Consider the following 14,197-nt stretch of genomic DNA (forward strand, 5'->3'; position numbering starts at 1 on the left):
CCCAGTTCCCCCACAAAATTAAATCTACCAGAGAGAGACAAGTAGAACATAAGTTGCAATGCATCATTCCACTCTCTGCAAACTCAGTGTTTGAAGCTCCATAGACTAGCTAGACTGGAAGGGAGTTAATTCAGTGGGAGCTCTACACAACCTCATCTCCCAGCCAACCAGCAGGGAAATGTCTACAAGAATTAAGGATGATCCTATTCCTATGGGTACGTCTACACTTACCTCCGGGTCCGGCGTCAGGCAATCGATGTTCTGGGATCGATTTATCGCGTCTGGTCTAGACGCGATAAATCGATCCCGGAAGTGCTCGCCGTCGACGCCGGTACTCCATCTCGGCAAGAGGAGTACGTGGCATCGACGGGGGAGCCTCCCTGCCACGTCTGGACCCGCGGTAAGTTCGGACTAAGGTACTTCGAGTTCAGCTACGTTATTAACGTAGCTGAATTTGCGTACCTTAGTCCGAAGTGGGGGGTTAGTGTGGATCAGGCCTAAGGCTCTTGGCCCCAACCCTCAGATGAAATCTTGGCCCTATTGAAATCAATGGGAGTTTTGCATTGATTTGAATGGAGCTAGGATTTCACCCCTTGACTTAAGATTTTACATTATTGCAAGAACTCTTCTGGAGAGCTTGCACTTTCCCCCTCTTTATATCCACAGTTAGCCAATGCTGTTAGACTTCAACTTTCATGAGAAGTAAAATTCAACCATAAAAGTAAAAGACAAGGAATTGAAAAGAAAACTGGCTTTATTAGCAAAAGGAAAACTGTGGCCAAAAGGACAACTGATTCTGAACCTTACAATGTCCACCAATCAATCAACCAATAAAATCTTTAAACTTGTCTGCCTGCAAATAACCTTGAGACACATGGGTCAAAACTGATCAGAGTTTCTTTCAAAAAGCATATTATTTCATTTCTCTTTACGCTTGCAAGAAGGTTCACATGCCAGCTTAAATTTCTACATATTATGCAATCTTAAATCAAAGTGACTTTTGTGACAGTGCAATAAAATTATATGGCAAGACTGTCAGGATTGTGATAACATTAATATATAAGTCTGTTCCAGGTTGTTCAGTTAAAATACTTCAAGAAATGTCAAGTAATCATACATACTGAAGACAAATGTGGGAATAAATATTAGATGTGAACAAAACAGACAGCACAAAGTTGTTTTCTTAATATAAGAGGTTCTGTGTCAAGCTTTAAGGACGTAACAAATCGGCTGAAAATAAGGAAAGCTACAAAAATAGTGTATTTTAGAAAAGTCATTTGATTACAATCTAAATTGTGTTTGTTAGTGTTATCAAAGTTTGATTTTGGGGCTCATTAGTAAAAGAAAAATTGACTGAATGTACTACATACATAAAATCAGATAGTACAGCAATTAATATATGTTGTTGATCTTCAATTATGGAAAATTTCAGTCTCATTATCCATAAAGCTTTTTAATGTGACAGTGTGAACAGACATTTACAGAACACTTTTTACTAAGCACTGGCACATCCTTTCAATATAGTTCTTAACACTCCCAAATCTGTGGCAGAGATCTTTAAAAAGCTGAGACTCAGACATAACATAATAGTGGAGGAAAAAGGATGAAATAATGTTTGATGTAGATTTGTATCATGTCTAAACTTTGTATGACCTCTACATTTTCAAGTTAATTTTACATTAAATACACAACAATAACAATCCACTGTATACTATGAAAGTAACTTTGGGTCTAAAAGTGACCTACGTCATCATAAAGGTACAGTTGAGAGCTTGCTCTCACTGGCAGGTAACTTGGCTAGTAAAAGAAAACAGCATCTACAGTTTATTGGTTGGTTTATTGGCACTAGCACAGTAAATCTTAGTTATCTAATTTTTTAAAATTAATAAATTGAGAACAATTAAACCAGCAACAATCTTGGGAGTGCTTCATGGCACATTCAATCAAGATTGTTTGAATATGTTCACGGAATTCTGTAGGCAATCCTAGGAAGATGCATCAGCCACTCTAAAGGAAAATGTAGTACTATTTTTATGGAAAATGTACTTTCTTGCCTATGTCACAAATTCTATCAGCTATATAAAGTAATTAAAACAAAACACTACTAGAAATTGAAAAAATCAGAATTAATCTATGATTCTTGCTTAGTTGTTCATAAACTTTCCATTGGTTACCTGGTCTATTGACCTAAATATTTAAAAACTGTCAAATAAAACAGTGGAAAGGTAAATAATAAGGGAAAGAAGTTACTACCATACTCACATTTGGTTTCAAGCTGCTGCTTCTTATGACTTGTGTAGCAAAATAAAGGGAGAAAATAATTAGATTAGCTTTCACAGAAATAAGCAGTCATTAAATCCAAAATAAACAGAATAGCGTGCCAGAGCTATTTGAGGGTCCCATCAGATTTTGGCTCTGCAGAAGAAGGCTGAGGGTCAGTTTGTTTCCCTTAGACCTCATGACATGCAAATAGCTGGTTCCCTTGTCACCGAACCAAAATCATTCTTTGTCATATTGTGTTTACAAACGATAGACAAAAACATACCACATAGGAGGTCCTTAAAGGAGCTTTTGAGAGACAGAGCTTCAAAGATCTAGCCAGAAAGAATTAGGAGCTTTAGTAAAAATCAGTATGTGGAGGAGCGAAGGGGAAAGAGACTGAACATGTTCATCCTCAGATTTTTTGTGCCCATATTCTTTGAAAAGTGCATCCACGACATTTGATAAAAATCAGAACTAACATTAAAAACCCTGATTACACATTCTTTAGGGTGTTCTGCATGGGGTCTGTGGGTAGGGGTAGAAGGGAGAGGTTAAAATTCTACCCTCTTCCAATTTAGGGAAAGGCTTTGGGACTCCATACAACACCACTGCTTGCCCCTAGTCCAGTTTATAGACTGGAATGGTTGCTGCTGTCCCTCTAGGCAAGGATTCCTGGCGACTAGATACACATCAGTGGAAAGTGAATGGCTTCTCTCTGGACCTCTCCCAAAAGCTCATCTCAGTGCTGGCCTCATTAGAATTGGAGCAGAGGTAACCTCTCCAGTTTGGGCTATGGTCACTCTATTCAACACATGGGACTACAGAACGGCTTACTCATTGTACAGGGCCTTCTGCAGGTTTTCAGTGAATTATATCAGTGAAACCATAGGCTGAAATTAAGCATCTTAAAACAAGAATGGCTGGTTGTGGCTTGCGCCACTGCAGACCCAAGGAAATGCTGACTTTCCACCATTATATTCACTGGATTACACCACCAGGAACCAACATGTCAGGGCTGAATAAAGCCTTCCATAACAAGTAGACAGAAGCCGTGTTTGTGTCATTGCCAAAAGAAAGAATTCTGTTACTCTGTTTAGATAAATATTACATTGGCTATTTGTACTAGGCAGTTGGAAGACTTTGGTAACATTTTCCAATTCCAGGCAATACATTTTCTAGATTATCTATGCCTAATTAATTTCAACCAGTTAAACTCTTTATTCATTCTCTTGCTCACTACTGCCAGGATTTTTTATCAGGTCCATTTGCCCTGTGACTGACTGCTTCATTAAATCTGTGAAAACACTTCGTGTCTCATCACCTCTGGTGAAATTAAGTTCTCTCCTATTAGTTATCTGAGTCATTAGCTTTATTTAGCTTGTCCTCTTGTGCTGATGCAGTCCATTTTAGATCAGCTTGGAGTACTGTAAAACAATGGTCAGGCACAACAGGGTGAAGTCATGAATAGTTAGGGCCCACTGGGAGAGCTCCAGTGTTCTAACCCCCTCTACATGTTTTTGGGGTTCAGCAGACTCCCCCTAGTCTGGCCACATGATCTCAGTGGGCAGTTCTGATGGGAGCAATGGTAGGGGCTCCAGGGTTAGGCCGGAGAAGCACAATGGAGACATGAATGTGGGATCACAGAACATGCTGGGTGTCTGCAGGTATGGGATGGGAGGGCACCCAATGCCTGGGCTCCTCCAGCTGCTCACCCTTCAGCCACCAATTCTTCAACTGGTGGCTTTACAGATGAAGGTGTCACAAATATTCATATAGATGCCAACTTGTTCCTGGATAATCTCGGTGTTGGGGGCTGGATGAACTCCTATGCATCCCGTATGGGGATGGAGTGGAGGTAGCCAATCTCATGCTGCCCTCTCCTTGTGGCAAGTGCTCAGTAAAGGAACTGGCTGATTTAGGCTCCAGATCCCAAAAGGTAAAACGGTGGGCATCCCACGGGCATCTCCTTACAAGATGTGTCTAAAATCCTGGGGGTCAAATGCGACTCAGGGGCTGGGACACTATGCTGGGGGGAGTGCCCCACTATTGTGGTACTGGTGGGGGTTAAGGTCCCCTCTCGCCTCAACTCACAAAAGGGGGATGGATGCTAGTGGGAGGGTGGAGGTGCCCAGAAAACTGCAGATTGGCTCCCCTGTGGTGCAAACACCCCAATAATTGGCAAAGGACCCCTGGGGTGAGTGACTGCACTATGCTGTCCCCTGACAGGAAGCTTGGAGGTAATTTGACTCAAAGTTGTGGCCTGGTTAAAGCCCATACCTCGTGGACTTGCTTTCTTCTGTGTGGTGAGCACATCAAATTACACAAGCAGTATGTTCTTTTCAGGGAAGGTATGAAATATATGCTCACTTTCCCCTGCATGTTACCTTCTCCAAACTTCAAATGCAAGTGTTCTTCCCTGATTCTCGGAAGGAACTTGCAGAATAGATACTATGTCTGTATAACCTGCCAGATTTGCCTTAAGCATTAAAGCAAAGTGAAAACCTTCACTAATAAGGAGTATGAAGTGGGGTTAATTAGAAGATAATATGGAGATTAAAAGTCAGCTGCCCTTTCCTCAGAACCCAAAATGAGCTATTGCCACACAGCCCTTCATAGCAACCTATTTCACGGGTGTAACAAGACCAACCTGATTTGACCTAAACTTCTACTTCTACCCTCACTAATATCAGCTTGGTATTTGTCATTAACATGAGCCTCTAGAAGAGCTCTCTTTCCTCTTTCATTTTTCTCAGGTTAGTTCACTCAAATTTCTCTTTTTAACTAAGGTTTAAATCCCTGACAGTTCATAAAAATAATTTAAAATCCCATTTCATTACTACATTGATCTTTGGCCTTTTTGATGACCATCACTTTTATGTTTCAGTTACAACCATCCTTTCCATGACAGGAGTAAACTTCCTTCAAAAATGACAGGTCTGAGAGTAGCAGCCACGTTAGTCTATATCCGCAAAAAGAACAGGAGTACTTGTGGCACCTTAGAGACTAGCAAATGTATTAGAGCATAAGCTTTCGTGGGCTACTGCCCACTTCTTCGCTATATGCATCCGAAGAAGTGGGATGTAGTCCACGAAAGCTTATGCTCTAATAAATGTTAGTCTCTAAGGTGCCACAAGTACTCCTGTTCCTTCAAAAAGGCTACTGCTCTCACAGACCCTTACTGTAAAGAAAATGTTAAGGTCAGAAACATGAAGCCATTTAAAACATTAACTAAAAGGTATACAGAAAGCTGTAACACAAGTTCTAAATACCTATCAGAAACTCAGGACAACCTTTGTTAGATTACACCACCAATCTTAGACTGCACTCGTGCAAGTCATTTAAATTGTGAGTACACAACATATTGCAATAGTTTTCAAATGCCACCACTTCTCAAAGGCTAACCTCAAGCGTTTCCCTGAGTAATCACACACTTTCTTTTTTTAAAGTCACTTTGGAAGAGACTATATACAAGAAATTTTATGGAACATGTATTGTTAATGAGTGGAATGAGGGGACAAGTTGGCCATAGCAATGCTGCTTCCCAGCCCTTTTCTACAGAGTAATTTAAATGAAGCTACAATGTAAATTTATCTGAAAAAGAAATAGGCAGCCTTTTTTTGTGAACTGAACATCTGATCATTAGGATAAGAATCCTAAGAATAATAGGAATCCTTTCCTTTTTCCCAACCCTAAGTCCATTATATATAGGGAAAAAAATCATTAGCAAAGTGTTTGAGGAAACCATATTCCATCTCTCTCTCTCTCATAATTAAGACACCTTTAACTGGGAATGCACTTGATAGACAGACAGCCAATACTTATTTTTTCTGGCATGGGAATACTGGTGAAGGTTTCTCATCCTGAAATTAATCACTGAAAATTCCAGGAAGAGACCTCTACTAGAATGTTAGTATTTCTTTCCTATCCTTTTTAAATAATGTTTTATTACTCTCATCATGTGGCCTATAATTTAAAAAATCTGTTGCATTATGTAGGAGACTTATAACAAGTTCATTATTATTATGTCTTACAACAGTATTAAGCAAAAGAGAAGCACTCAAAATTGCAAGTATAACAAATCAAATGGAGCACATTAACAACTGCAGTTTAAGCAACAAGTGCAAATCCAATCAATATATCAGCGGTTAAGTCAACAGCAGAAACTATTTTATCCACTTAACCATTAACTTTATTAAAATAATTATATTTGCATAAAGATATCAGATTGTACAGTATTATTTACAAAATCATCAATGCCATTTAAAAGTGTGTACATTTAATATAGGAAAATTAGAACTATTTTGATTCAATAACAAGAGACTAAGTACGTTTATTGTATGCAAACCATGGTTTTTTTAACAAAGTTAAAGCAGTCAGAATATTTTCCTCTTTTGCTTTTCTCTGGCCCTTCTTTTCAGGTGACACGGTTGTATAGGGGCTTCCAGCTAGGATGATGGACACAACTGCCTCTGCCTCTAAGTCTGGAGCTGCTCTTTTGTACAGGATCACTGCTGTTTTGTAAAGATATTATTGAATTTAGTACAGTAATTTAGTGATTTTATATAAGTGATTCTGTTTTTTAAACTCCATTCTAAAAACAAGCCTAAATGCAGTAAGACAAAAGTTCAAATCTCATCCCCTTTTTTTTGTTGCAATCACAGTTTTGGGGACATTTTTGGTTGACGTCTACTCAGTGTACACCACTGCACATGACCTGCAGGAATTTAACAGACAATGCCACTTGGTAACATCCCTACAGTAGGTTTTTCTCAGTGCCAAAAGAGTTTTGGCAAGAGTGAGAGAATACTTAGAACAACTATTATTTTCACTGGACAGCAATGTCTATTACCTTACTATTCAGACTTGATTTTATGCAAGCAACTAGGTAACATTACAAGTACATATAATCATTGCATACTTCAGTGATAACAAGCTGAAACTGATATGATAAATTAAAATTGCACGGGATCCAAAACAAATAAAAAAAATATACAACTGACATACAAAATTTATGTAATTAACTAATATTGGAAGGATTCTAGTTGGTATACTTTACACATATTTTCTCTAAGACATATAATACACCCCATGTACAAATGAGGATGTAAATTACAATGGGCATGACAAAAATATTGCTAAATAATATCAAATACCTCTGGGAATAGGTTAACACTAGAAAAAACACTGTAGCTGATATCCAAAATGGTTAACATTTTCAGAATTTCTTTTAAGAAACATACTGTAAAGTGAACAAAATTCTGAACCAAACTCTCTCAAATAAAAATGGCATATATAATGGATGTTTGCCCCTTAAGAAACCTCTCTAGGAATCGTATCTGAAACTGTGTTGTAATAAGAGTGCCCGTCAGTTAAATGAACAAGCTAACTTGTATGCTAATTACAGAAGTCCCCCACCTCACCCCCTCAAAAAAAACAAAACAAAAACCCAATATAGGTCACTTGCAGTTTTATGACAAATCATTAGTTAAGGGACATGAAATGAAAAATAATAATGTGTGCAAAATTCACTGGAATTCATTGAAAAAAATTCTAGAAATCCATCCTTAATTCAGCACCATAACCTCTTTGGTTAATAACCTTATTTGAACTGATCAGATATTTTTACTATTTTGTGCAGGTGTGCCTGACCACTTTATTATTAACCTCTGCACTGCTTAATATGCACTCCTGAAAAAGTTCCAATTCATGAGATCAAAAAAAGTAAAGATGACCTCTTATTCCACGCTATTACATACCTATAACCTTAATTTTAAAATGTAGCTGTGGAATCCAGAGAAACGTTTACATTTTGAGAATTACTAAACAGGTAAAAAAAAAGGGGCACAGGGGAAATTCACATCTGAAAAGCAAATTATAAACTAAGAATTCTTAACCATTTGAAAGAGTAAATATTTCCTGAAATACTACATAAAAGGCTCCATCTTAGAATTTTAATTACATAGCCAATTTACGTGTTGCTATTAATGTCTTATGTAACAATGCATGCATATAATATATATATATATTTTAAAAGAATGTAAATCAAAATTCAGATCCACCACTGCCTGTTATCCCTCAGGCTTCAATTCTATACGCAAATTTTCGGAAGCCAAGACTATCTCAACCATTCTTCACACCCCAACACAGTGAACTTCTTTCTCCTTTCAGAAAAAAATATTCTGACTGTTCGCTGGATTTAAAATTTAATTAGACCTTCACTCCTCTGTTACAGAAGATTTTCTGGGTCTCAGAACAAGATCTTTGAGAGAGGCGGTGATTTCTTGGAGTTCTTTTCGAATAGTGTCTGGACATTCTTTCTCCCCTAGGTTATCATCCACTGTGTCATCATCCCCTTGTCCAATCTTATAATTCTGACTGATCAACTGTTTCACCACTAATCCCTGATATTTGACCAGAAGAGAATGTTGATCCTGAGGCGGGGGTAAAAATTAAAGAAATGGGTTAAGGTTATTTAAAGGAGCACAGCTGACTTTGTGAGATTAAAGTCAGCAAATATTTTTCCATCAAGACATTTTACAATCTAAATTGTCACATGAATATTTTAAGGCATATCAAAAATAAAATGTCTGTAATAATGAACAGGCATCTACACTACAGAAACAGCAAGCTTAGCCACTGGAGGAGGGAGTGCTATGCCCTGATTAACAGCAGTTTGAAGCACATTTTTGGGTGCACCTTGGATTTTCTTTAAAATTGAATTGAAATAAATCAGGATTTATTCTCACTTCACTGGGGAGAGGTAATGGTTAGAGAATGAGGACCTGTTCAATGGTCCACCCTTGGAAGGTGAAACCAATAAAGTTGCAGATACCTGTAGACCGGGGTGGGCAAACTATGGCCCTGGGCCCGCATTCGGCCCTTCAGATGTTTTCATCTGGCCCTCAAGCTCCTGCTGGGGAGCAGGGTCGGGGGCTTGCTCCGTGCAGCTCCCAAAAACAATGGCATGTCCCCCCTCTAGTTCCTAGGTGTAGGGGCTGCCAGGGGCTCTGCACGCTGCCCCTGCCCCAAGTATCTCCCCCGCAGCTCTCACTGGCCCGCCAACGGAGCAAATGGGAGCTGCAGGGGTGGCGCCTGCAGATGGGGCAGCGTGCAGAGCTGCTTGGCTGTGCCTCTGCATAGGGGCCAGAGGGGGGGATATGCTGCTGCTTCTGGGAGGTGCTTGAGGTAAGCACCGCCCAGAGCCTGCACTCAGACCCCCTTCTGTGCCCCAACCCTGCCCCAGCCCTAGCCCCCTCCCGCCCTCCGAACCCTTCAGTCCCACCCTCCTATACCTCAAAGCCTGCAACCCCTGTCAAAGCCCTCACCCCCTTCTGCACCCAACCCCCAGTTTCATGAGCATTCTTGGCCCACCATACAATTTCCATACCCAGATGTGGCCCTTGTGCCAAAAAGTTTGCCCACCCCTGCTGTAGACTCTGGTGAACATTTATGTTGCTGATCCCATGGAACCACTACATTAACAACTCAGTGAAATGACAACCTTTAAACTACAATCAAGGGTTGGAAATCGAGACAACTCATAGCTCTGAATCATCCTCACAGATCACTGTAATTTACAGATGACATGTGACAGATGAAGCCACATGGAAGTGCTAGAGTGCTAATGCCAACAAACAGGCTGAGACAGATAAAATAGAGACGTTTTATATTCTATACCTATAGATATTTTATATCTATATATTTATATGTTTTATATTCTATGCCTATAGATTCTATACCTTGATATTCTATACCTAAAATTATTCAGTGCTGGACAGTCCCATGTTTTCCTTAAACCAGTCAGACACTACAGGATGCTATTTCATAAGCAGAATACCTCTGGGATCTTAGTAGTTAGGAAAGAAATGATTTGTGGTACGCATCTTCCTGGTGCATGAAGCATGCACTGTGTTGAAAACTGAAATAACAGGATCGATGTCAGGTGTAAAACAAGAGCTGGATCTTCTGTGACTTTCAGTTGTTCAATCAGAGCCTGTCTATGCTGAAACAGAATTTGCCTAAGAAAACAAAAAGTGCATAGAGAAAACATTTTTTTTTATTTTGTTCTTTATCAGGTTGGAATTTATAATACGTATTTAGATTTGATGGATATTAACTTTTTTCCTCCCAACAGACTGATTCTTAATATTAATGGGAGGCATTTTCAAAAGTGCCATTCTGAGCTTTTGAAAAATGCCATCCTGAACTTTTAAAATGACATCTCTGTAAAAAATGAAATAAAGCAGCCATCTCCACTATCAGAAAAATTAGCTTCAAACTTGGTACGCTATCTGCAAATTAAATATCTGATGTTTGGAAAGATGCCTAAACTTTGTCTAAAAAGAAGACCCCCGAATTTATTTCCCCCTCCACCCTTTATCTACCTACATGTTCCACTGCTACCAAGTTAATTATCTAAAATGTGTGCAGAAATAGTGCTATATTTCCCACATTGCACAATTTCTTTAAGGTAATAAATGTAATTTTAAAAAGTTACCTTTCCTTCTTTTTGTCCCCTTTTTTCACCATAATATCACAAGCATCTGCTGAAGAATCAAGGCACAAAAGAAAGTCTTCTAAACTCTATAAAAAAAAATTAGACCATAGACACTTAATTTGTGCTAGTGGCTAAAAAACCTAGTTTACAGCACATCGTTTTTCCCTGTTCAAAATGATGGCATTCAGATCATAGAAATGTAAAATAATAAACAATGTAAGATGGGGGAAAGGATTCTGTTTAAAATAATACATCACTAAACCTTTAAAAGTTTATATATTTAAATAGTAAAGGATATAAAATTAAGTAACTGAATGCAATCCATTTCTAATACTAATACATTTTGGAAAAAAGTATATAATGTATTGTCTTCTAGAAGGTATCGCAATATTACCGTATATACTTGTTCATTAGCCCATTTGTTTATAAGCTGACCCCCAAGATAGTTAGGTAAAAATAGCAAAAACTGTAAGACCCTTTCATAAGCCGACCCTATGTTTCAGGGGGTGGCAAACTTTGGCTCCTGGCCCGTTAGGGTAAGTCTCTAGCGGGCCTGGACTTTTTGTTTACCTGGAGCGTTCAGAGGCATGGAGCCCCTCAGCTCCCAGTGTCCGCGGTTTGCTGTTCACAGCCAATAGGAGCTGAGGGGCCACTTCCCTGCTGTGAACGCTCCAGGTAAACAAAATGTCCCGACCTGCCAGCGGCTTACCCTCATGGGCCGGGAGCCAAAGTTTGCCAACCCCTGCTACATTTTAAAAGCTGGCATCACAAAAAACACTCAAAATTTTGCTAGAATTATTTTAATGTAATCTAACAAAAAACCTGTTATAATAACTCAACAAATATGTATTCACCTTCAAAATTACACTCAATATTTAAAATCAGTAAATGGATATTTAAAACAAGTAACTTAGAACAATATGAGACTTTAAAAAGTCTTAAAATCCTTCAAAGTCTGAATCAGTCTCTGATTCACCAAACAGTTCATTAAACTCTGCTTCAGTCACAGCTGCACCTGCATTGTCATCGTAGATGTCAGCAGTGTCGTCTTCAGTTTCAGATTCCTTCTCATCATCAGCTTCTGTTGTGTCATCATCAAATATGGCATCTTCTGACCCATCGAGTGCATTGCTGAAACAGCATTTCCTAAATGATTTTTCTATCATTTCCGAGGGAATGGACACCCTTGATCCACTGGGTGACCAGATTGATTTCAGGCTTCATAAGATTCCCGCCTTTTGTCAACTTTGCCATGCCTGAGCACATCCATTCAGACCACATTTTGCATAGCCTGTCTTTAAAGGGTTTGTTCATGCAGATATCAAGCAGTTGCAGAACTGAAGTTAAGCCTCCAGGTATTACAGTCAAAGTAGTTTTCATATATTTGGCCACATTTTTCACCTCATCCGTCTTGTATGTGTCCTGATCATGTCCCAAACGAGAATAGCAGGTTTCTTGAAAGTGCTCCTGGTCTCTTATTCCACACTTTTTCTAGCCATTCAATAGTCCCACTTTCATCCATCCATCCATCCCTTTTCGTGTAGACGTACGATGACACCAGCAGGAAATTTCATGTTTTTAGGCAAGGTTTTTCTTTTGAAAGTAACAGGAGGGAGCTTTGATCCATTTGCCAAACACGATAAAACCGCCATAAAATGGATTTTTTCATGGCCAGTGGTTTTAATTAAAACTGTTTTTTCATCAATATCGGTTACCGTTCTGTTGCTCGGGAGATCAAACATCATCGGTGTTTCGTCCATATTTCCTATTTGTGACAGTTCAAATGCATATTCCTTTCGATATTTTATAATAAACCTTTGGAAAGATTCAATTTTTTCTTCCAGATCTCTCGGCAGCTTTTGTGCTATCTTTGTTCACTGACAAAGACAGATACGACGGTTCATGAACTGAGTACAGCAACCCACTGATGCGACAAACATTGACAGCTTTACTGACTTGTATTTGTCGTCTGTCAACATTTGCAGAGCACGCAGACAAATTCCAGTTCTAGTGACAATGTACCCATTTTGTTGACATTCAACAATCCAATTATTCAGATCTTTCTCCAGCTCAGGAAATGAAGCGTAGCTCGTTCAACATTTTTCTTGCTTCTTGGCATGTCTTTTAGTGTTTTATTTTTTCACCATTCTTTTACTTGCTTCTCATTGATACAGAATTCACGAGTAGCTGCGCAATTATTGTTTGCTTCTGCATATTCAACAACTTTAAGTTTGAACGCTACGTGATAAGCAGACCTTTTTCTTTTGATTTCAACCTTGTTCATTTTAAATACTAGTATGAAAATAGATTATTATTATTATTGTAGTTATAGATTTTGTAGGACTTTATATAGGCATGTCACCTGCTTTATCACTATCAAATTATTATTGTTGTTTATTTCAAAGCAGACCTGTAGACTGGCATGTCTGTGGGGATAACAGGCTATTTCAATTTTATTAGCGATTCCATCGATTCTGCACGTTATATTTTCATATTGGCTCAAGAGTTATGAGGTCCAATGGTAGAAATGCATGAAAAGATCAAATTACACAGTAATCGACTGACACCAGTGCTATAGTACTATCATTCATTGTATTTTTCTGATTGGCTTGTAAGGCATAGCATTTTGTGAAATGCGTGGGTCAAATGTCATGCAGATCTGCAGCACTGCTCTTTTAGTGTTCCTTTCAAGCCAATCTAGTCCACTAAACAAAGCCTTTGCAACTTTAAAAGGCTGCAGCATTGACATCAATAAATGAGTTGGCAAACTTTGGCTCCCGGGCGTCAGGGTAAGCCGCTGGCGGGTCGGGACGTTTTGTTTACTTGGAGCGTCTGCAGAAATGGAGCCCCTCAGCTCCCCGTGGCCGTGGTTCACCGTTCCCAGCCAATGGGAGCTTGGGAAGTGGTGCCACTTCCTGCAGCTCACATTGGCTGGGAATGGCGAACCACGCCACAGGGAGCTGAGGAGCTCCATGCCTGCAGACACTCCAGGAAAACAAAATGACAATGTATTAGATATTCAAGTCAATGATTCCATAGAGTTTAAAATCATCAAATTTTGGTGTAGACCCATTTATAAGCCGACCCCCGCTCTGATGCGTCACCTTTTTTACCAAAAATATTCGGCTTATGAATGAGTATACACGGTATCTACTTTTCTTAAGAAAAATATGATAAGCCTTTTTTGTACATTAGGCAGTAACTGGTTCTTTCCAGTTTTGTTTTACTGCTGCTATAGTCCACAATTTAATGATTATGATGGCTAAATGCCTACAGAGGTGAGGGCTCAAGAATTTTAGGGGGAGGATACATGAAATATCGAGTGTTCTAAATAAAGTTTAAGAAACTGCATTTTAATCTCTACTGCCAACATCATAAATTGAGATTGTCCCCCAGTCCCTTAAAAATGTTTATGGGATGAAGATTGACTTATTCTTA

At 39.0% G+C, this 14,197-nt stretch overlaps 2 protein-coding genes across 3 annotated transcripts in view; both read right to left on the reverse strand.

Moving 5' to 3' along the window:
- The window catches only part of FHL5 (four and a half LIM domains 5), a 43,575-nt gene extending 41,015 nt beyond the window's left edge, over positions 1-2,560 (reverse strand). Inside the window, exons 1-2 of one of the 2 annotated variants that reach the window (XM_054021735.1) lie at positions 2,546-2,560; positions 2,263-2,291 (exon numbers count right to left, since the gene is read on the reverse strand). The gene's annotated coding sequence lies outside the window, so the exon portion shown is untranslated. Of the gene's footprint in view, positions 1-2,262; positions 2,292-2,545 lie in introns of those variants that run through there. The other variant, XM_054021731.1, reaches the window with a different exon arrangement.
- Positions 2,561-6,371: 3,811 nt separating this feature from the next.
- The window catches only part of UFL1 (UFM1 specific ligase 1), a 45,256-nt gene continuing 37,430 nt past the window's right edge, over positions 6,372-14,197 (reverse strand). The window contains exons 17-19 of the mRNA XM_054021729.1: positions 10,760-10,845; positions 10,100-10,280; positions 6,372-8,693 (exon numbers count right to left, since the gene is read on the reverse strand). Of these exons, the coding sequence (XP_053877704.1) occupies positions 8,478-8,693; positions 10,100-10,280; positions 10,760-10,845 (483 nt within the window). The 3' untranslated portion in view covers positions 6,372-8,477. The remainder of the gene's footprint in view (positions 8,694-10,099; positions 10,281-10,759; positions 10,846-14,197) is intronic.

The sequence above is a fragment of the Malaclemys terrapin genome, chromosome 3 (genome assembly GCF_027887155.1).
Source record: "Malaclemys terrapin pileata isolate rMalTer1 chromosome 3, rMalTer1.hap1, whole genome shotgun sequence".
In the NCBI taxonomy this organism is placed as follows: Eukaryota; Metazoa; Chordata; order Testudines; family Emydidae; genus Malaclemys; species Malaclemys terrapin.